Raw genomic sequence first — 21,755 nt, 5'->3', positions numbered from 1 at the left:
GAAGCCCCAATCCTCAGGCGCCAACTCAGGCCGCCACCCGCCCAAACACCACTTTTCGAGCTCGCCGCCCAGGATCCTCCTCCAACCCCGTCCTCAGTCCTCAGTCCTCAGTCCTCTGGTTCTCTGAACAACTCTTGACTCCTGGGCGTGTTCCTGTTGACGATCTCTCCCTCCCAATCCCTCTGGTCTTCTCAGACATACATATATTCCCGCGCTCACCGCGCGCCCATCTCCCCACCCATATCGCGCTTAATCCTCGCCCATACCCGTCGCTGCGAATTCGCTTGCGCTTCCGCCGTCCCAGCAGCGTCTTGTTTCTCCTTCATGTTGCATCAGCCCGCGCGATTCTTGCATCGTGACAAGGGATCTCCATCTCCCGTTTCCTCGACCCTCCCGCCAGCGTGAGACAACGAGGAATCCATCCACCAAAACAGACTGCCACGACGACACCGCGAGTCGAGACTTTTGCCTCCAGGCGCAGGCAAACGCGTGTCGAGCGATTGTTGATCTCGTCGCCCATCGATTATAAACCGCATTCGCCGCTCGGACTTTGCGACACGACTTTCCACAGCTTCGCGGTATTTCGGACCATCTTGCCTTGCTCTCGCATTCCACTGTCCTAACCACCGACCATCAACGTCGTGCCACAGCTGCTTGTCACACAGCCGCTCCTGCGAAGACGAGAGTTCACCGGCCTCGCACTCGAGAAGGGAGCCCGTCGACGCGGTCTCATTTAGCCGGTAGTATTCTTCACGACCAGACAGCTTTCGCCAACCAGACAATTGGCTTATCGAGGCGCGAGGACCTGAACTCCCGAATTTTCCTGGTTTAGGGAGGAACATAAGGGCATTGGCGAGCCAGAGACCACCAAGGGGACAATCGGCCCCGTCGTGGTGGGAGGAGGGCGACGTGATCCGAGGCGCATGTGTGGTGTAGGACTGGGTAGTGTCGGTATCCACATTGTGGACTCTCGACCTTCAACACCATGATGACGAGTCTAGCCCAGGCCTACTCACCACATCCAGGGGGAATTCAACAGCATCCAGGAGTGTCCCAAGGCCATCCGATGGCAGTGCCCCACAATCCCGGCCAGCAAGGGCAACCAGGAATGCCACAGCAGATGCATATGGGAGTTTCTGGCCCAGGAGGACCTCAAGTTACCCAAGCAGGAGCTTTGATGGGTGGGATTCCACAAGGCGCTGGAGGGCCAAGTGCGCACGCATTACAACATCTTAACCCGAATCATGCTCAGCAAGCACAAATGCTACAGCAACAGCAGGCAATGGCTTGTAAGTACTTATTCGCGTTCCCTTTGCAATGTTTCGCTGCTTTGAGTGGCAGCTTCTATCTACCCGACTTTTTTTGACAGGCCGGGTGCTAACGAGAGACCTAATACTAGTCGCTCCTCAATTCCAAATGCAACAGCAACATATAATACAACAGCAACAGCGGGCACAAGCTGCCCGTCAAGCTATGATGGCCCAACATTATAGTGGAATGCCGGTCAATATGCCCAACGGCATGGGCCAGATGACAAATGCGCAGTATCAAGCCATGCGAGGAGCAGGGCCGATGGCACGACCCGTCAATGTAAACTTGCCTCAGCATCTTCAGCAACAGCAACAACAAGCTCAACATAGCTTAGAGCAGCAACAGCAGGCGCAAGCACAAGCTCAGCATCAGGTACGTACACATTTTACAGTTTTCCGATCGAATCAAAATATTCTTTATTTGAGCTTTGCTGATACATCCAGCAGCAACAGCAGCAACAACTCCTTGCCCAACAGATGGCAATGCAACAACAAGCAAATATTCAAGCACAAGGTGGTGCCAATCAAGGCCAACACAACCAGCCGAACCCGCAGCTGCTTCAAAATATGCAGCAAGGTCAGATCACACAGGCCCAGCAAGCACACCAGCAAGCCGCTTCGCAACAAAATCAACCGCCCCAGTCACAGCCGCAACCACAACCGCAACAACCACAACCAAACCCACAAGCTGCTCAGCCTCAACAGCCACAGCAGCCAGCCCAACCTCCACAACCAGGCATCCAACAGCAAGCCGCTGCGGCGGCTATGATGCAGCAAAGACAACAGGTCGAAAAGTTAAGGGGCCAGTGCCTGATGAAACTGATGCAATTTGCCGACCATCTCAGTAACTTTGGGGTAAGCTCCAAACCATTGCAATCATACATGGCTAGTGGTGCTCAACGGCTGGCTGCGCAGGGGTCCAAACAACGGGATGACCTTAATTACTGGTTGCATTTTGTAGATCGGTTCTTTTCCCCCAAAGGAGTGCTACGGCACTCGGTCTGGATTGTCGACGAGACTTCGAATAAGCAGTACGAGATCACGTTTCCAGCTTTAGCGAGATACTTCCATACCCATTTCGAGAGCGGCATCAAGACCATGCAGTTGATAATGGAAAAGGGGTCAGAAAGGGACTTGCCAAATAATGGGCATTATATCGAAAGTCCAAAGTCGAGTTTTGTCTATTGGTTTGATAATGGATCACAGGTATGGCACTTCGCGTCACCTAAATTGATACCGCTAATTATTTTAGTTAATTGCAAACGGCACATTACGTGCTCATTTCGATGCTGACCAGAAGATCGAGCTTCTCGAGTTTGTTACTAGCAACCATGAAGAGTATCTTCCCCGGACCAGAATTATCGAAGCCGCAAGGCCCCTGCACGACTGGGGCAAGGAATGGCAAAAAGTCAATGCTCCACCCGAAGGAAAGCAATCACCAGAGATGAACAAGAAAAAAGCAAAGACCCTGAAATCGCCTCCCCAACCACCACCAGAGATTGAAATTCCGCCTTCTAAAGTAAAGCCAAGCATGGGAATTACACCTTCAGTTTTCCGATTTCTTGAGGTAGGTTGTTCTATATATCTACATACTGTTCCGTCTAACGCGTCCTAGCTTGCTGAGGTTATGGGGCAAATGAATCCTTTGTTTGGATATTCCCACCAGCATCTCGCCCTTGCGCCGTATGCAGCTCTTGACCAATACGTAGCTACAGTCGCCGCAACTAGCGGCATGAACCCCGGCGGACAACAAAATCCATCCGGACCAAGGACCCCGGGTCTTGGAAATTTCGCGATGGGCGCTTCCCCTGCGGCCGCCCATCTTGCACTTCCTGACGGTTCGCCTCATATGAGCGGAAGCCCAGCCCAAGCTCCTGGAATGCAACTGCAGCAAAGTCAGCAGGGTTCGAGCGGGCCTAGCGCGAACACCAGCCCGAACGCGAGTAATAAACGAAGAAGGCCCAGTGCTGTGAAAGAAGACGCGGACAACCAGCCCAATGGCACCCAGGCCAAACCAGGTGTGAAGCCAAGTCCGAGGATAGGCAAGAGGCAGAAGCCAAATGCCACTTGAGCGAATTTTGGGGATTAGTGAGCCTTGTCGAACTCTATTTCCCACTCAATTCAGATGTGATAAGAACGTTCGACTTGGCTCTCAACTTAAGCCTTCGCGCCGATGTCCCATCAACACTTGATGCGCTCAAATTCCTCGTCACCCCGAGTCATTAACACCAATCATTAACGCACTGTTTATCCCTTCCAAGGTCACATCTCATACTCAGCGCGGCGCATCCAGTTAACGGTCTCATCATCAATATCATTATCGTCATTTATTCTTGCAAACCAAGGAAACTAGGGAAGGTGGATAATACTTGTATCATATCTTTTGACTGCTTTTTGGGGGGTTGAAAGGAGTTGGAAATTGGGGGGAACGGTGTCCTTATTTTGTCTTATTTATATAACGTTTTGTGTTTTTGGACGTTGTTATACCCGGAGATTTCTGTTGAGAAACATGGCGACGCAAGGCAAAGATGGAAAAAATGGAGCCGTGGGGTTTTGGGGTTAGCTAGATGCATAGCGTGATCAGCAGAAGACGACGAGGACCATGAATAAAAAGGTGCTGTGAATGAACGAAAATATACCCGCGCCTCAGAATGTCTCTTTTCTACTTCTTCGTCACATATTATAATTTTCGACAGTCACCTAAAAGTCCTAAACGCTATTTTCATGCCCCCTAATTCCTCAGTTGCCGTATTTAAACTTACTACCTATTTTTCATTTAATCATTTGTCTTCTCCTGAGCTTCTTCAAGTTCTGTTCTATGCCCTTAGTATTTCAGAGCTCCGTAATGAGCATAATCTACGACGATAGTTTTGGTCCAGGTCGGAGTCAATATGGGGGGTTGAGAACTATGACTACTCATCCTCGCCCGTTTGCAGATACATTGTATATGTGTTTAACTTGCCGCTTTTCTACATCTCATCTCATCATACACCTCGTCTAACTTCCACACCTCGTCTCCTCCTCCACCTCGCCTCACTTCTACGCCTAGCTTCCTTTCTACACCTCGTCTCCTTTCCACACCCCGCATCTCTCTTTTGCTCCACACCTCACCTCTTCGATATTGTATCGGAGACTCCACTCTTCTCCTTCCCTCCTACTATAACACTCAAGGCCACTTCGCCTTTCTGACTGTAAGGAAGGATCTCCCCCCACCAGGCTCCGATCTCTCTTTGTACATACCGTCTACCTTTCTCCGGATCAATCCTCGGCCAACTTGACCGTATCTCGTGATTGATACATAGATCTGTAGGTGCCCGTAATAAGCTTCCTCTTTCTTTCTCCGCTTGGCCTCTCTCAACGTGGCCCAACGATCTACAAAGCTTCCGAGAAGACCTGATCAAGATTAGCCCCGTCCTCGTCAGCTTTTGCTTTCTCAGCTTAGGTTTGAGAGAGTGGTCATTGACTAGCTTGTCAAGCTTGGCGACCACTGACCAACCCTTCTCACCTCTACTTGTTTCCTAAGACTTTGTCAAGTTATTCAGCTTCAACTCGTAGATCTGTTAAGGACCTTCCCTCAGCTTGTCGTTCCTACACTAGTAGATCCACAAGCTCCTCTCAGCACTTCCACATATTCCACTTCCCGAACCTCTAATTTCCTTTGGCCAATTGGTGCCTCCCGCGCTCTCAACTTCCGAAGGTTGGTTGCCTCACTTTCCTACCACCATTAAGTTGAAACTAACAAAGTAGAGCACCGATCTTCACTTCACAGTCACTTGCTTTCTCACTTGCACCCCATCAGTACCTCCTGGGTTTCCGCGCTCATACTGTGCCTTGTTCGGCAACGACTAATCGACTGCACCTGTACGTCATTCATGCTTTATCAATAGATCGAGTCTTGTCACTGTCCCCTACACTCGAATTCCGAATAGCTCGATCTGCTCAAAGCGTTAACCCCCCCCCCCCCCAATCCAGCCAAGATGGACACTCCATCAACCCCTGAGAAGAGAATGGGGGCATGGCCACCCATCTCACCCGACACCCCCATCTCCAAGCGGGAGATTCATCACGAAATGGATGGCTTTCCGGAAACTTTTGGAAAGATCACCACACTGGAGCAAATTGCTGCTGCTTCCAAATATGGTGCAGTCATTCTGAACTCAAGAGACGATCGTATCAAGGAGCTTGCCCTCGAGACCTATATCGAACGGAATTGCGACTGGGGAAAGGCCTGGGCGGAGATCATGATGTACCGATTGATTGGCAAGTCATCGGCCTTTTTCATCCCCCGACAGGCCTTGGACGTTGCCCTTGTTGAGGAACTCGGCCATGCTGTTGGTTTATGGGTGTCGTTAGCTGCACGTGGAATCGTGGCGAACCTAGGGCAGCAGGCTGATATTGATGCTGCAACTTTGGCGGACAAACTCAACTGGTATATGGTGGCTTATAAGTTGAGGAATGAAATCCAAGAGTGGACTAGGGAGAGTTTGAATATGTTGCGTTGGGAGATATACCAGCTGTTGCATGGAGAAGGGGAGAATCAAAAAGGTGAGATTCTCTTCAAACCTAGGAGAACCTAATTTAACAGTCCCCTAGGAAAGTCTGCCCAGCTTCGAATTGTACAGAAACCTGCCGTTCTAAATGGACTTCGCATTCGAGGACTGCCAGATAACGAAGATGAGGCACCCCGACAACAACCCACACCCAAAACTCCGCAACTTGCCAAATTTCAAAATCATATTCCAGTTCAAGAACAATCAAATGAGGAACATGAAGAGCCGGGATTTCCACAAACTCCAAAGAGTGAGCAAGTCCTTGCCAAGCGGGTGTGCAAAGTCACAGGTAAGATTCCATTTTGAAAACCAAAAACTAGAGTACGATCTAACAAAATTGTAGAGGACTCTCCAAAAAACAATGATGAAGAGCCAAGCCAGCAAGTTACCCGAAAAAGCACTCGACTCCAAAGCATGCGGGCGGTTGACTACCGTGGTTGGGCCGGCAGAATCCCGTACCAGAATTCTCCAGTAGCCTCTGTACCAATTAACAGCGAAACTACATACCCAAAAACACCCGATGCCCCTCAACGCGTACGCCTGGTAGTCAACAAGGAGAGCTCTGGAGTCCAACTTGGATCCCCACCCAGCGCCCCTAAACGGGAAAAGGTCCGAAAATTTCGCAATCGCCGCAGCGAGGTATTCAATCCTGATCATCCCATGCGCGGGATTTCAAATAAAGTAGGCACAGGTAAACAGAAGGAAGATAAATGCGGCCTCGTGCGTCTTTTGACTCGTCTCGAGAACAGAAACGGAGTTCTTGAAGCTACGGTCGCAGAGAAGGAGAAAGCCTGCAGCTTGGCAGAAAGTGTTGCAGACACTGCGAGAGCTGACTTGAGAAAGAGAAATAATGATATGATGATGACGCTACGGGGCGTGGCAAGAGTACAGGTTGAGTCGATGAGCCAGGAACTTCAGGCTATCGCTATCCAGCGCTTTCTGACTATCCAAGATGAGGCTGATTCGCCGCTGCAGATGGCACTTGATAACGAGGATGAGGCAAGGGCTGCGCTGAGGAACGCTGAAAAGGAGCGTGTGGTGTTTGCCAAGAAGTTTGAGGATTTCAGATGTATGGCAATTGATTTGCTTGGTGAGTAGGAGGCTACGCGTTGCCGTGGTTGCTGTGGTTGCTGTGGTTGCTGGCGGGAAATAAGATGCTAGTGCTGTTCAATGATTGCTTACGAAGGATCGTGGATGGATCAGTGATTGCGCCTTGCAGGTTGGGGGGTTATGAGATATGTTTTGCACACTTTGCTACACAATTTGCTACACAATTTGAGCTCAGGAGAAAATGGGGATGTGGGTGCCTAAAGAAGTGAGGTATGGACATAAAGACAACATTTGCAATACATGAATCCCATTATACAAAAAATTTCAACTTCAAGGTGACTTCCGAACGTAAATTATACCTCTATTCTATCATCTTATACTCTGAAATTCTATCGTACTGTAGAGTTAACATATTCCTACGTGGTTTCGCGACTGGCGTTTTGCTTACATACACTTGAATCTGCCTTTTCCCACCGACTTTGCTTCTCCTCGCTTCCACAACCTGTTACCCCCGCAATCCTAAAAAAATAAATATATATTATTAAAAAAAACTACAAAAAAAGATGCCAGCCCCACTAGGACACCCCATATTCTCAACCCCCGAAAGGGCGGCTCTAAGCCAGAGGGACTCGCTTCGCAACTTGGTTGCTCAAACCCCTTTTACAGACAGGTAAGAGCCCCGGTTGCGAGCTGTCGCTGGTGTCAGGATATAACCTCATTTCCGATAGGGGTAACCGCTATCCGATCGGTCACTGGACTGATACTTCCGAAGAACTATCACTCGCGTCTACAAGTAGGCCACGGGAGAGGGAGATCTTTTCGTTAGAGGTAAAACCGCTTATTTGGGTATATAGGGTAGGCGGGGCGAGGTTGAACTGCCACTTCACTTTTGGTAGGCGGTCAGTTAGTCTCGTAATAAGCCTTCCTTGCCGAACTAACTGCCAAGGGTATTGGTATCTTATTGCTTGCTTTAATGTATAAAGGGCATAGGCCGGGCGAGGCCAAATATGCACTTCGCATGTGCCAGGTTTTCTCTTGGTCTCTTTCTCCCATTGCCTCGTAGTAACTAAGGGTCACTTTAACTTCTAATAGCATCCTTCCTATCATAATTAATAAAAGCATAAATAATCCCATCCTATGACTCCAATGGCTAATAAATAATGTTTTCATACATAGCGCAGGGTGAGTCAAGTGTTCAAAGCGGACAAACATAACCCAAAGGCGCACTTACGACACAAACTCGAATCTCCTTTTAAGTCCTAATGCAAAACCACTCCTTGTCTTCCAAGACAAATATTTTAAAATATATCCCACACTATTATATCGAAAAAGATGTCAACATAGTACATGGTTACTATTGTGGTATTCATTACCCCACAGGCTTCTGGACAATAGGAACTTCATATTGTCAAGAGAATAATAAGCAAGAAGGGTCACTCTGATGATTCAACCATACTCTTTCTCTATCCTCCTTCTCTTTCTTAGTTACGTTCTTTGATTTTCACCAGGTGTAATATCTTATTCATGTTCCAAAGGAAAAGCACCCTCCTCTATTCTCAATCATCTACCCCTTTTCAAATCAATTTACTTCCCAATAAAATGCCATCGCTCTACCTGAATCTCCATATATCGCTGGACGAGGCCGGTATAGTCCACACAGAATGTTCCAACCTCAGTGCGAGATATCTCTCAAATCGATGTACCCAACGCCCAGTCACCCCAGTGGAAAACCTCCTGAACACGTTAGTAGGCTTCGATAAGGGCACCCTCAAAGTCCTACAAGGAATGAGAGTTTCGCCACTTCGCTCCATCCCCAAGAAAGTTCAAGACCTCTGGACGGAATCAACAACCACCTGGCCCCGCCTCTTCCCAGCCGAAAAGTGCTGGACGAAAACACCTCCCTCTTCCGTTGATCTTGTCCTAGCAACACTAAACAAACTAGCTGAAAGCTCCAACGAAAACAAGACATTTACAACCTATCGACGCGGAGAACCCGACTCCAAAGCCGATCCCCGAACCGCCATAGCCCAGCTCTACGAACCAAGCACCTCAGCACCAGTCTCGCTAATCGGCCTAAACATCCCAGAACTACCAGACGATTTGTTAAAATGCCCCGAGGCGCTCAGCAAACACGTAGAACCCTACGACGAGAGCGGACACCAACTATTCCTCACCCCGCGATTCTCCCAAACTGATTTACACATAGATTCCGCAGACGGTCTCTCAGTCCCACTTGGACAGTGCACTAAGCTGTGGCTCGCATTTCCACCGACGCCCAAAAATCTCGCGCATATGTACACGCAGCAAGGCCGGAAAGCTAAACTATCTTGCATCGGCTCTTCGCTCGAAGGCGGGCTTATCTTTCAAACCACTGCAAAAGAAGCTGTATACCTCCCCGTCGGTACCATCCACGCTGTCCTCACTACCACAGGCGGCTTTCTCAACGCGCTGGACTTCACTACACCAGAGTCCTCCAAGACATATGCGCCGCTGTCCGCGGCGGGGATTGACCGCGCGGATGAGAGTTTTCGGAGGGATTGCTTTAGACACTTCCTTAAAAGCGTGGAGCTGGGTTTGGATAATCAGCGGGAGAGCATGGCAGTTAAAGCGTGGGTTGATGCTGATGAGCAGATTAAAGAGTATGGAGCTGGGGATGGGGGGTGGAGACGGAGTGCGATGGTGATTTGGGATGATTATCTAGAGAGGAGGAAAGTTCGGAGTATATCTTGCCCGTGTGGAAGGGGTTTAGGGGAACTATTCCCTACGCATTTTCGGGCGGAACATCTCTGGAAGACGGGTGGGAAACGGTCGGGTATAGGGAGAAGTATGAAAGTATCAGCTCCGAGGAAACATACAGAGGCGTTGGAACCAAAAGTACCGCCGTTTGGAATGGTGTTGAGATCGAGAGCTGGGAAGGAGAAGAGGAGGTTGCAGGAGGATGTTGTGGGAATAGATAGGCAGAGACCAGCGAAGAAATCTAAGCGCTAAATTGATCTAATATCTAATTCATGTAGGGCACGATACCACTGGGCTAGTGTTAGGTGATTTTCATCTCATGTAAGTTGAGGAATCATATTGCACCGTAAAGTACAAGTATACCTACCTATGCATAGATTTGAGGGCCAAATTCTTGATGACGTTCGGGATATTTATGGCCTGCGAGTTACACCCTTGGCACTCGCCAAGGGAAAAAGGGGGGACGTCATGTAATGAGGGAAAGAGAACACGATCAGCTACTATTCTTCACTTAAGTATACCTAGATAATGAATTATCTGCTGTGCGTCAAGTAAGAAATATACTTGTAGATGTAGACCGAGATGTTAAACGTTATTACTATTAATTAATATTGAATCTGTATTATGGCATTGTCCCTCCATTTACCAGGACGACTCATGCCATGCCATAGATACCTATTATCAGAGTAGTGAGTCTTAACCCAAGCGCCCATGCTATGTAAGGCGTACCTTACATCCGTATATATCCCATTGAAAAACCAACCCTAACGCCACTCCTTTCTGGACGTTGATCCTATCCCTTAAATTCCAACTGCCCTCGCTTCCCGAAACCCCATCTCCATAGCGCCTCTGGAGAAATAACGCCAGATTATGTATGTATTAGAGTATTCATTCTGTGAGGCCGTTACATACTAGCACCCGTAGGCCCAGCGTAGAGAATCAAGTCGTCGATAATGTAATGTCGTGGGTTAACCAGGCGCTACAACCTGTTCTGCCTTGGGCGCTGTTTCCTTGCTGCGACTCAGTATGCGCTGTAGACTCCCGCGGATGCCACCTCGATTCCCCATGACAGGATCTCGCTCCTTAGACTTCTCTGTTTTCTCCTTGGCCTCTTCCCTGACTTTGTCTTTCTCGAGGCCGAAGATACCTGCCACACTCAGCCTTCTGGCTTTCTTCTTCTTCGCAGCTGGGGGCTCTATAGGCCCGGCTTTTGGAGGCCACTCTCCATCCCGTTTCCACCCCTGCACACATGCCCTTGTGACGTCTTTCAGATTCATCGGACAGGTAGGCGTTAACTGCTGCAAGATGACCTTGTCGTAAATCGTATTGTAAGCATCCGGTTTGATACTGGCACGCATGGCGTTCGCGGGAGGCAGTAGAGGCGGCGCGATGGGGATCTCGGTATCGTCGTCCTCCCACTCGTCTTCGTCGTCGTTTTCAATGGCAGTCGAGCTGCCATCCCCGCTCGATAGCGAAGCTCGCTTCTCGGGATCAGCAGAGGGACGGGGAACTTGTCGGGCGCCCGTCCATGCATCGCGCCGCTCGACAAAGCAGCGCAGGCCATCACTCCAGGCCATTTCTTCCCTAAGGCGTCTTTTGCGGCGGCGTTTCCTGTCTAACTCGCCCCTCTTGATTGTTTCCCCCACCTCGTCTGGGTTCTCGAAACGAAAAGGACTGTTGACCATCTTCGAATCCTGCTTCTCGAGTTTATTCTTCGACGCGGATATGACAGAGGCTGCTTCGACGTCACTGGCATCGCTGATCCATTCGTCTCTCTCCTTCCACCGCAAATCATTCTCCTCGTGTGGGGAGGTATGCTGGGACGTGGAATCAGTCTCTGGCCGTGGCCACTCCCATTTCCAATCATCCTTCACGTTTTCCGCCAGATACCTTTTCACGGCGTCTTTTTGCTTGGCACGATCTCGACTCGTCAGATCCGCCTCATAATTTGTGATGGCACTGGTGTTCGCCATGCTCCGTCGCCGATGGGCTGAAGTACCTGGGACGGGGCCAAAAACCATGTCCTTTAATCCTCCCATGCAATGTGTCGCTAGGTAGACTTGTGTTCTTGTGTGCTGTGTTGGGAGTTGATTTGTGGTGGTGGGACAGTGAGTGACCTGGAGGGGTGGCAAATGAATGTGTACGGAGTACTCGAGTAAGTGTGTGAGTATATTATATGGTTGTGCGAGAATGCGTGAGTGCGTCTGTGGGGGGTCTCGCGGTGGCAACAGGGCCTGGGGCAGACGAAGTATTTATAACTGTGGTCTGGCGGTGGTGGCGGCGGTGATGTGGATGTGGATGTGGTTATTGATCTGGACTGTGGATGTGACTCCAGTCGCGGTCGCAGTCGCAGTGCAGCGCAGTACGCAATACCTGTCGGTGGAGTGGAGTGGAGGGGTTGTGGTTGTGGTTATGGTTCTAGGTTAGGGCACATGTCACGAGGCCCATTGTGCCCATGGTACGATTGAAGGCAGCGGCTGGGTTTAGGGTTTCGTGGTCCGACGATGGCAAACCCTTCCTTCTAGCGGGAACAGCTTCTGCTTGTTTGCGGTGTTCTTGAAGCTGCAGAGAAATCGGTACGGTAAACAGAGAGCTATGGAGATTGTGGCTGTTCTTGTATGGATTGTGTCTCGAAGCTGAAGACGGCGATGGTGAGACAGCCCGAAATGAAAACTACGAAATACATACTCGAGTACTCGAGCACCTCCCTTTGTTCATTCCCCACGACACCAGCAAGCATGTGAGTACGATACGATCTCCGAAGCCATTCTCGCTCGCTGGCATTACAGCATTGGCGTCGAATCACCGCCTCAGCCCCGTCTCTAGCTTCATCGCCTCCGCGGTTCTCGACGTCGATCGCGCGGTCTGAGGGTGAGTGGACGAGTCTGGGTGATGAAAGGATGCGGGGTTCCAGGTTTCTGGCTTCTGGCTTCTGGCTTTTGGGATTGATAATTGGAGCTGTGCAAGACTGTCAGACTGCAAGTGTTGCGTTGCGCCTGGAGCCGACCTGGAGCTCTCCCTGGAGCTTGCTTGCAGTTGCATTGGAGCTCAAGCCGCAAGCCTCAAGGATCGCAGTTACAGCGCATCGAGAGCCTGTCGCCCGTCGCCGTTTGCAGGCCGGCGCCGTGCGTCTAAAGAGCGGTCTCGTGGGCTTGGTTGGCGCACGCTGGCTCACTGGTTCACGGCTGCACGGCTGCTACGTACTCGTACCTAGTATTGGCAGATGGATGCGCGGGGTTATTGCTCCGCATGCCTATCAAGCTGTCTCTGTCTCTGCCTCTGCCGGCTGGCTGCAAGGAGAAAAGAACCCAGCATCGCATCGAGTCATCGGCGGAGGCTCGATTCCGGAGTGGGTGCAATTCAATGGGCTAGAGCTTGGAAAAGGAGGCGGAGTCCATAGTGGAGGGCGAAACAAAGTCTTGGACTCTTGGACTCTTGGACGACTCTTGGATTTGCCACTTGGCCCCGAGACAAGCATATGAATAATCAGAGTTGGTGGCTTGATTCCACCGCCGAGGATCTTGACACCATTACTCTATTCTTACTCCGTACTTGGTTGAGCAATAACGGGGCTTGCGGTTGTCAATTGCATGATGATCGTCATTAATATATTGGCTTACCTATTGGCCTAGGAGCCCAGGCGGAGAGTGCCTAAACTTTAAGCGATGCAGTTAGTTCTCTATGGTACTGACTATATGTATGTTTTGTGGCTCTATTGTGTGTTTTGTGGCTCCATACGCTATACCTAGGTATCTGCCCATTAATACATTTGTACATGTCGCTGTTTGTCAATCGGCCCAGATAAGGACTGTTCAAGTCTTATAATGCTTCCGTCATCATCCAAAACATCCCCCAGTCGTCCAGGCCGGCACACAATATACCTACCTACCTAGATATCTACTCGTACGGTATTGTAAAGCAATATTATCTATTATGAGCGTAGACACTTCCATCACCGCACCCCACCACCACCAACTGCTACACCTCGAGGAAAACTCCTTGCGCTGAGCAACACCCCTTTCACCCCCCTAATCCCAGCCTTAACCTTAGCAATCTCATCATTTTCCTTGTCCTTCCCATCCCCGGATCCATTATATCCGCCAAACGAACCACTCAAGCCATAGCCATAACTAGGGGGTGTGTACGCAATACCATCCAAGTATTCTCTCAGAACACCAATCGTAGTTTCTAGCTCGCTAGTATCCTGCCCTTCGCTCGTGCTGTCTGACACCAGCCCGTTGATATGCGTCGAGAGTGTGGAAAGTCGGGAGACGTGCTTGTTAATCTCTGTCACCGAATCGGGAACTGGCGATCCTGGCCGAGACGGATTCTGGGAGTGTGAAGGTGACGTCTGAACGCCTATATCGCGGTGGAAAAGCTCCGTGGGGTCCTCGTCCTCGCTCTCGTCGCCTCCTATAATATCATCTCCCACCTGAATACTTTGCTGTTTCGGCGTGTAGATGGGAATTGTGGAGACCAGGCTCTCGAGTTTGGCGATTAGCTTTTCGAGGTTGGAGGTTGCCGTCGAGTTTAGGGAGAGTCGGGATTTAGTTAGGGACTCGATCATAGGAGTTACGAGGTAGGTATTAGTGCCGTAGAGGATCGTAGAAAGTGCGCCAAAGGCGTAGAGGGTTGCTAAAAGGCGCGGTTTTGTGACTAAGGGCTTGCGTTCTTGAGGGGTGACGAGGAATTCGGGGTAGGTTATTATGGGAGGGCCTTGGGGCGCTGAAGGCGCCTGCGTATATGGCTGTCTGGCTTGTATTGGAGAGGAAACTTGGGGAGTTGGGGGCTTGACGGAAGCAGGCGATTGTGTCTGTGAGCGAGCGGATTAGTTGAGTGCTCTTCATCGCAATCGCAACAGGAAGAACGTACTTGGGGAGCTTGGGAGGGTGCGGGATTGCTGGCTTCGGTGTTCCGAGTGACGCCCAACAGCTCCGTTATCTCTTCACTTCGCACACCTTTACTCTCTAGGAATGCAATCTTTTTATCTGTCGAGGCATCCTTCGCTTCGTCCTCTTCCAGGAACTTCTTTGCCTGCTCCAGGACCTCGTCCCGACTTGTTGATTCCGGAGTGGGAGCCGGCTCTGTAGATTCCTCCATCGACTCTTTTTTTTCTTGCGACTTGAGTTGCCACAATGGCACTCCTGGCTTCTTGCCTTCTGGATCTGAATCGCTCATGGTGTGTATTCTTGTCTGCTGGTTCTTGTTCAGGAGAAAGTGGTTGTTCGGGTGATTGTTGGTCGCGACTCAATATGCCTCGGCCCAGCAACCTTGTTTACATAAGCTAGAACACGCCTTCCCATTGGATGAATAGCACCCCGGCCCAGTCGAACCAACTTTCACTTCGAACCGCAAACACCTGCTTTCCAATATACAATTCAATATCTGGTCACGTTTTTGATATCGCTTACTACTTATCCCTTACTTTCCTGAGACGCATTATCCGTTCGATAAAGTATACTTTATACAACTAGATCTACTACTTCTACGCTGCTTCGTATCACGAGCTGTTGGGAACACTGGCAGCGACCCACATGCTTATAAGCGTCGAGCAACACAAACGAACACGCCAATCCGCCATCAACTGCAGAAGAGATCATGTCAGGGAAAGCCGATAGAGCCAGTAAGAGGGTGAGGCGACTCAGTACGGACTCGGAGGGCGATGAGGAGGCGGAGGGGTACGACTGGGCCGGACTATCGAAAGCTGAAAAAGCCAAATCTAGCGCTACTCCGGCGGTAGTGAAGAGGAACAAGTAAGTTAAAACGCAATCTCATTACAGTATCCGATCAAATCAATTATTTTTAAGCTTGAGCGGTGCGATGTTGAGTTATAAATGAGCGCGGTGGCGGTGTATCCTCCGTAAAGCTCTTTCAAGACTCCAGCACTTCTGCATCCTTGCGAAATGAACAAGCACTTCTGCATCGCGTGTGTTGGTTGGGTAGAATCGACGGAAGAAGACGGACGCGTGTGTAAGAGTCAAGCGCCGCGAACATCACCATCACCTTCACTCATGCGCTTTGCCGTCGCGCCTGCCCTACTCTTTTCCACATTACCATCCTGCGTTGCGAACTTGAATTCATCAAACTTCTCTTATTGTGACAGCGACAGTGTCATATCCTTGTGGTCATTGCGAGCAAACTCAATCATCTACATTCATTTGGTTTCATTTTCTTTACTGTACCCCTCAATTCGTCTTTCAACCCCACTTGCCAATCCGGTTGCCTGCCATGCCAGCTCGTCGCAGTCAGCGTTCTGCTGCCGTAAAGGCGAAAGAAGCAATTACTGATGATGCTTACGACACCCTGCTGTCGTCACCGCGATCAGGCCGCATGGCAGCAGAGAATGTCTCCAGTGCGACGGTCTCACGTGGTGCTTTCGGGTCGACCAGCGGCTCACAATCATTAAGTTTAACAGTTAAAACATCGTCAAGCAAGCTTCGACAAGTCACGGGCTCCAGCCCGTTGGCTCAATCCGCAACGGCAAGCAGTATGAAGGGTTTTGGCGGCGGTGAGATAATAGAGGGGAAACGGCCCAGGAATGTCAGGAAAAGCTATGTTCTGGAGTCTGATAGCGACGAGGATGAGGATGATGAAATGGAAGATGTTGGTGATGATGATGTAGAAGGTGACGAGGACGAGGAAGAGGACGAAGATGATGAGGATATGGACGCTGAGGATGATGGTTTGGGGGAAGAGGACGCGGATGGTGATATCGATATGGATGCTCCACCGCCTCCAGTCATTAAAATCTCAAGGGCTCAGTCTGGAAAGCAGACCATTACTGCCAAGCCAGCTCCCAAAGCCGATATCAAGACGGTCGAGCAGAAAGAGGTTGATCTTGGCAGTGACGATGAGGAATTGAGCGAGTTGGATAGCGACCTTGGCGAGGAGGTTGAAGAGGAAGAAACGATGCAGACTGGCAACGAGGATGATGCCGAGGGCGAAGATGAAGAGATTGAGGAGATTGAAGTCGAAGATGAAGTAGAAGAGGAAGATGAGGAGCTGGATAGCGATGACGATACTCCAGGTGGTGGTAGTCGAGCTTCGACGCCTGACATCAACAAATTGACCAAAAGACAGAGGGCGAGGCTCGAAGAAGGTGGCAGTGGTCATTTGCTAGCCTTACCTGACGGTAAGCCATTCTACAATATTCATCTAGCTAGGTTTCAATCCTAACACACCCCTACAGAAGTCCAGACGAAGAAGCACCTCACAGCAGAAGAGCATGCCATGCGACGTGCTGAGATGGCCCGGAGAAGGAAGAACCTCAGCGAGAAACGAAATGAGGAGGAAAAGGTAAGCCATGTCTAGTTACATATATCATATTTTTCGTAGCTAACAAACTACACAGATGGAAACAATCAATAAGCTGCTTAAAAAACAAGCCCCCAAAACCAATGCCCGTCGCAGGGACTTTAACGGCGTAGGGGGTGACGGCACGCCGGACTCGGACGGCCAGAAACCAAATCCACTTTTCGTGAGATGGGTCAGCAATAAGGATGGAAATTTCATCGGCGTCCCGGAAGAATGGTTGGAGGCGCCAGTAGGCAGTCTGTTCCAGAATAGCACCAAGGCGGAGGGTAGAATGGGTTCGAAATTGATCGAGAAAGTATCCTAAAAGGCGGTAAATTCTACTTGGTAGTTGCTGAGATTCCTTGGGACCCCAGTACGGACATATCGTGGAGTTCAAAATGATTCCAAGGATGGATAGGTAACATTAGAGAGTGTTTAATTTTTCGGGTTATTTCTCATGCCAGTGTCATTGGCCGAGGAGGTTGTGAAATTGTATGTTTTGCTATCTTGTGGTTTAGCAAAATTTGCCTCGTCCTAGAGTAGACCATTTCACTAGCTATTTCTGCCTATATCCATTCACAACCATAAGCTAATATCTCAGACTCCCTTCATGTTTCTATAATCAAACATTATGTTATTTTTTACGAGCAGCACATACATGTTCACAATAAGTCGAGGTGAGAATTAGGAAATGATCAATTGATGACTGACTAGTACAGCTCGGTGTCCCATCCTGCTACTCCAGGACTGTGAACCCAACCGAGAGGGTGACAAAATATGCCAGGCTACTCGAGTAATGATATTCTCAATTAACATCCGGAAAGCAAAACACGGCTCTCGATCCAAAGAAAGTCCAAAGCAAAATACCACCGCGTTAATACTTTAGCTTGCTACAAAACTTGGTCTCTTTCCAATTGTACTCCACAGAGAGGTAGTCTCTTACGGATCGGAAATCCATAGTAGTTAGGTTAACACAAATGCTATCCATATCATCAGTAAGGGGATTAATTCTCATTTCGTCCTCTCCTTCGGGCATATCCCACACAATGGAAACGGTTAAAGCCCAATCTCCGCATCCGCAGGTGCAGGGCCTGTGTTTTCTGTCCAGACAATAGCCTATTTTCTTCTCTAGCTCATCCCGCTCCAGACCAACATCAAACGTGACTCCTTCATACCATTGTTTCCCGTTATCCCTATTCTCAAACCTAATCAGCCTAGGGCCGTACGGCATGTTAGGAGATGCAAGAAGATAAAGGTTTAGCTTAGTGAGCTTCTAACGGTGTTGAAACTTTTGACTGTAGATGAATTGGAGAGTATGATACTATTATGTAGATGTTTTGTGTGTGATAAGACTTATTTCACAGAAGGTTTGCAGTTCTTATATATCCCTTAAAAAACAAGAGATCAAACATTATAGTAGCCACACGTGTAGGACAATAAATATTCCAAGTATCAGTTCTTATCTTGCTTATTATTTATTGTTTGTTGTGAAAGAAGATATGTAGGGACGCCCAGCTTAGTATAAACAATAAGGGTTATCCTATAGAAAACAATCAATAATTTCCACAACAGGCTTTTTCTTTGGCTGAGTTATTAGTCTCAGGACGTGAGTATCAGCCGCTTTGTTAACCTGAGCTAAATGGGAACATCCCTAAGCAAGACCTAGGCTAGCCTGAACAAAGGATGAGCATGCCTAAGAGGGGCCCGAGCTAACCCGAACCAAAGCCTAAGCATCCTAAGCTCGCCTTGGGTTATCCTACGTACTATAATATAGAACTATTGTCGCGAAAGAGTTTTATTATCGAGCTGGGCTCTCTGGAATAAATATACCTTAAGAGTGTCACGTGGTCCCCCCAAGAACGCTGCCTTATAGTAGAGATAGTCAACCGATTGGTTGATTAAGATATACGACTAGTACTAATACTAATCTAGTAAACTGTCGATCCTCTCTTGAATAATATGTTACATGAAGACATCGAGAAGGGCCTTTCTAAACATATCGCAGAAAGAAACTTACCTTGAAGAATAAGGGGGATGGAAGAATAATAAACGGTAAGCAAGACCACCTATAGACGTGGAAGGTCACCACAAAGGCAAGGTCCTTAGCTCTACGAGTTACCGTTCCGTAGTAGAGATAATTATATGAAAGTAGATATAATAGATGGAAAGACAGAAAGTACATGTACTCCTGCTTAAATATATTAATAGGGAAGAGTTGCTCAAAGAGCTTATACTTTTGTAATTAGATTGATAATCCTTATCTATAACTTAGGTTACCCCTTGATGATATCCACTTATAGTTACCACTTTGGCTTATCCGTTGACTCGTAATCCTGACAGTGCCTTCATAACGTAGGATCCCGTGACCACTTCTGAATGTGCTCACAACACAACATTAACTTGAAAGACTAGACCGTATCCCAACCCCAAACTCCCCTCAACCTTTCCCTAGCTTTCAAACAAGGCCATGCAACATGCGCTTCGGCTTCCGCGACGATCTCAATAAACGCTTCCTGTTCCCTACGATCTGTGAATCGCTCACCACCTACATAACACATCCCTCTTTGTCAGCATAACATACCCGGAAGTAACCACAAGCTCAAAAGGGAAATAAAATGACGGGGGAGTGGTGGACGGCGTACACATCGCAATCGTAACACCAGCAGAAAGCATAGTAGGGAAGGACTGCCGATTGGATATGGCGATGCCACAGATGATTCGGACTTGGGTTTTGATCTGGGTCTAGTTTTCGTTAGTACGAATTCCGACATATGCCTGTGAGAAGCAAGACTCACGTCATTCTCCTTCTGTTTGATGATCCGATCGGCCCCTAGAGACGAGATTTGGGGATCGTGAGCCAGCAAGAGGATTTTGCAGATTGCTAGATACTGGCCACCAGCTACTAGAATATATCGTCTCAGCTAATTTCAGAACAGGATGAAGGGGCGAATTTACGGTGGCAATCATTCGCAAGCCACAAAATAGGGAAAAGCTGCCCTTTAACAGGGTCTGCACTTTCTTCGTATATCGGTTTAAAGCTGGGAGGTATGGCTCCTTCCCAGGCTGTAAGGTAGCTCCAAAGTTCTCTCCACTGCTTCAAATTCCTATTCCCATCACCGTTACAATACGTCAACACATCAGCCGTATGGGCCACCATGCGATTAGTCCACGTCCAATCATCAGTAGGATCCATACTGCGATCGATATTGCAATATTCAACCAATGGTGGCGGAGGACGATTCGTCATGAACGCGATGTGGATCTCCTGTCGTAGCTCAATTATCAGCGTTGCGGTTCGCAGGCTCGAGGTTTGGATAGATGATTTATGGGTGCGAGCGCGTTCACGGGTGTTGACTAGCATGTGGGAACCTAAGACGTGTGTTGCTATGTCCGACCCGTCTAATCTTTCTTTCCTACAATCAGTTCGAGTAAGGGATGGGGGAGAGAAGGCTCATACCCGTCATTTCTTCGAAGAAGCGTAGTATGACTGTTGCGGCGAACAAGTTTTCATCTACCATTGCTTCAGGGGCTGTGAGTGCTGGAATTAGTGTTCGCAAGCATTCGCGTTGATACCTGTCAGGTATAGAGCAGTCAAAGTCCCGGGTTACACTGAGGTATTTGGCTGATACTGCTAGGATAGCATTATGTAGTGTTGGGGATGTGGCTGCTGCTTGGACTACTACGGTCGAGAAGTGCTTGTTTTTGTCGCAGTAGTCGAACTAAATTATGTGGTTAGTGATAAAGTGAAAGTTTACAGGTAGTGTCACAAACTAGTAAGGTGGTAATGGACTACACGTACCCACATTGATAACTCATTCACGAAGTAAAGCATCAAGAATGCTTCGTCTTTAGAAGAAAGTGGCCACAGAGTACAACCATACTCAAGAGGATGTTGCTCGGGTGCAGAAGCAATGCCGGAAAATGGAGGTGAGACTTGCAAAGTAGGATATACTTCTTCGGTTTGAACATGGTCAACTCTACTAGGATGCCACTGTGTGTTTATCCTGCTCTCAAACGGCCCAGAAGCAGCCCGATCCTCGACCTGGTCATTCGGAGAGGACACGATTGCAGCAACCACACTGGCCACAGATCCTGACTCAAAGACATCGGGCTCGAAGTCTTTACCCTCGTCAGAGATATATTCCGGATCCTCAACGATAAATTGTACTTTGAGGAATGTTAGCAACGGCCTCTCCTATTCCAAGGGGCCATTCTAGGGGGTTCAAACGAAACACTTACATTCATTTACTGGGTCTGCCCACGTTTGATCTTCAGCAAACCGAAGTAAGCTCCTCTTCCTACTTACGGATGTAACTGCAGGATTATCATCATGGCGGAATTTGTACCTTGACGACTCAGTACAAAGACGTCCCGCTTCGTGGCATGACCCGCATGGTTTGACGAGGTTGCCTGGAGAGACTTGTCAGTTATTCCGTAGGTGAATTCGAGTGGAATCTATATACATTTAAGATGTCGTGATTGACATTCGTCGCTGAGACACTTAGCTCGAGCCAAAATTCACATGGGCTTCCATACCAGGCACGTCTATATGTTGATGTCATCAAGCATTGCTGAAATCAAAAATAATATTGATGGAGTAAATCTTGTTGTTAATTGCTTATAGTCGAGGGAAGTATTGCTACTTCTGATACGTTTCAGGCAGTAGTTTTAAAGAGGGAAACTTCCCGATTATTATTATGCCCAAGGAATTTATTGCCTCTTAGGTAAGTGGGGTCAACCAAGCATCACGTGCGCTTAGTAACCCCGCACAGCTCCGCTTAAAGGGGTTTAAGAGTCCACTCCAACGGAAATGGCC

The 21,755-nt window shown here is 48.7% G+C and overlaps 8 protein-coding genes across 8 annotated transcripts; 5 read left to right on the top strand and 3 right to left on the bottom strand.

The window, feature by feature from the left end:
* Positions 1-985: 985 nt before the first annotated feature.
* On the top strand, positions 986-3,381 carry BP5553_00225 (putative p protein; the record flags this gene model as incomplete). The annotated part of the gene is made up of 5 exons (XM_032008848.1): positions 986-1,289; positions 1,400-1,683; positions 1,758-2,516; positions 2,563-2,877; positions 2,926-3,381. 5 exons carry the CDS (start codon positions 986-988, stop codon positions 3,379-3,381), a joined length of 2,118 nt encoding a protein of 705 aa, XP_031872902.1.
* Positions 3,382-5,287: 1,906 nt separating this feature from the next.
* Positions 5,288-6,958, top strand: BP5553_00224 (uncharacterized protein; the record flags this gene model as incomplete). Its single annotated transcript, XM_032008847.1, has 3 exons — positions 5,288-5,855; positions 5,904-6,149; positions 6,204-6,958. The coding sequence occupies 3 exons, from the start codon at positions 5,288-5,290 to the stop codon at positions 6,956-6,958; spliced, it is 1,569 nt and encodes a 522-aa protein (XP_031872901.1).
* A 1,551-nt stretch (positions 6,959-8,509) lies between these two features.
* On the top strand, positions 8,510-9,898 carry BP5553_00223 (uncharacterized protein; the record flags this gene model as incomplete). Its single annotated transcript, XM_032008846.1, has 1 exon — positions 8,510-9,898. One exon carries the CDS (start codon positions 8,510-8,512, stop codon positions 9,896-9,898), a length of 1,389 nt encoding a protein of 462 aa, XP_031872900.1.
* Positions 9,899-10,614: 716 nt separating this feature from the next.
* On the bottom strand, positions 10,615-11,667 carry BP5553_00222 (uncharacterized protein; the record flags this gene model as incomplete). The annotated part of the gene is made up of 1 exon (XM_032008845.1): positions 10,615-11,667. One exon carries the CDS (start codon positions 11,665-11,667, stop codon positions 10,615-10,617), a length of 1,053 nt encoding a protein of 350 aa, XP_031872899.1.
* An 879-nt stretch (positions 11,668-12,546) lies between these two features.
* Positions 12,547-13,128, top strand: BP5553_00221 (uncharacterized protein; the record flags this gene model as incomplete). The annotated part of the gene is made up of 1 exon (XM_032008844.1): positions 12,547-13,128. The coding sequence occupies one exon, from the start codon at positions 12,547-12,549 to the stop codon at positions 13,126-13,128; it is 582 nt and encodes a 193-aa protein (XP_031872898.1).
* A 470-nt stretch (positions 13,129-13,598) lies between these two features.
* Positions 13,599-14,824, bottom strand: BP5553_00220 (uncharacterized protein; the record flags this gene model as incomplete). The annotated part of the gene is made up of 2 exons (XM_032008843.1): positions 13,599-14,459; positions 14,519-14,824. 2 exons carry the CDS (start codon positions 14,822-14,824, stop codon positions 13,599-13,601), a joined length of 1,167 nt encoding a protein of 388 aa, XP_031872897.1.
* Positions 14,825-15,874: 1,050 nt separating this feature from the next.
* On the top strand, positions 15,875-17,264 carry BP5553_00219 (Uncharacterized protein; the record flags this gene model as incomplete). The annotated part of the gene is made up of 3 exons (XM_032008842.1): positions 15,875-16,778; positions 16,836-16,942; positions 16,998-17,264. 3 exons carry the CDS (start codon positions 15,875-15,877, stop codon positions 17,262-17,264), a joined length of 1,278 nt encoding a protein of 425 aa, XP_031872896.1.
* Positions 17,265-19,347: 2,083 nt separating this feature from the next.
* Positions 19,348-21,501, bottom strand: BP5553_00218 (uncharacterized protein; the record flags this gene model as incomplete). The annotated part of the gene is made up of 8 exons (XM_032008841.1): positions 19,348-19,459; positions 19,521-19,681; positions 19,735-19,841; positions 19,895-20,347; positions 20,397-20,658; positions 20,739-21,106; positions 21,179-21,285; positions 21,476-21,501. 8 exons carry the CDS (start codon positions 21,499-21,501, stop codon positions 19,348-19,350), a joined length of 1,596 nt encoding a protein of 531 aa, XP_031872895.1.
* Positions 21,502-21,755: the final 254 nt, after the last annotated feature.

The sequence above is a fragment of the Venustampulla echinocandica genome, assembly GCF_003357145.1.
Source record: "Venustampulla echinocandica strain BP 5553 chromosome Unknown scaffold_0, whole genome shotgun sequence".
NCBI lineage: Eukaryota > Fungi > Ascomycota > Leotiomycetes > Helotiales > Pleuroascaceae > Venustampulla > Venustampulla echinocandica.
Note: the sequence above shows the minus strand (reverse complement) of the source record. Positions and strands in the feature narration are given on the sequence as shown.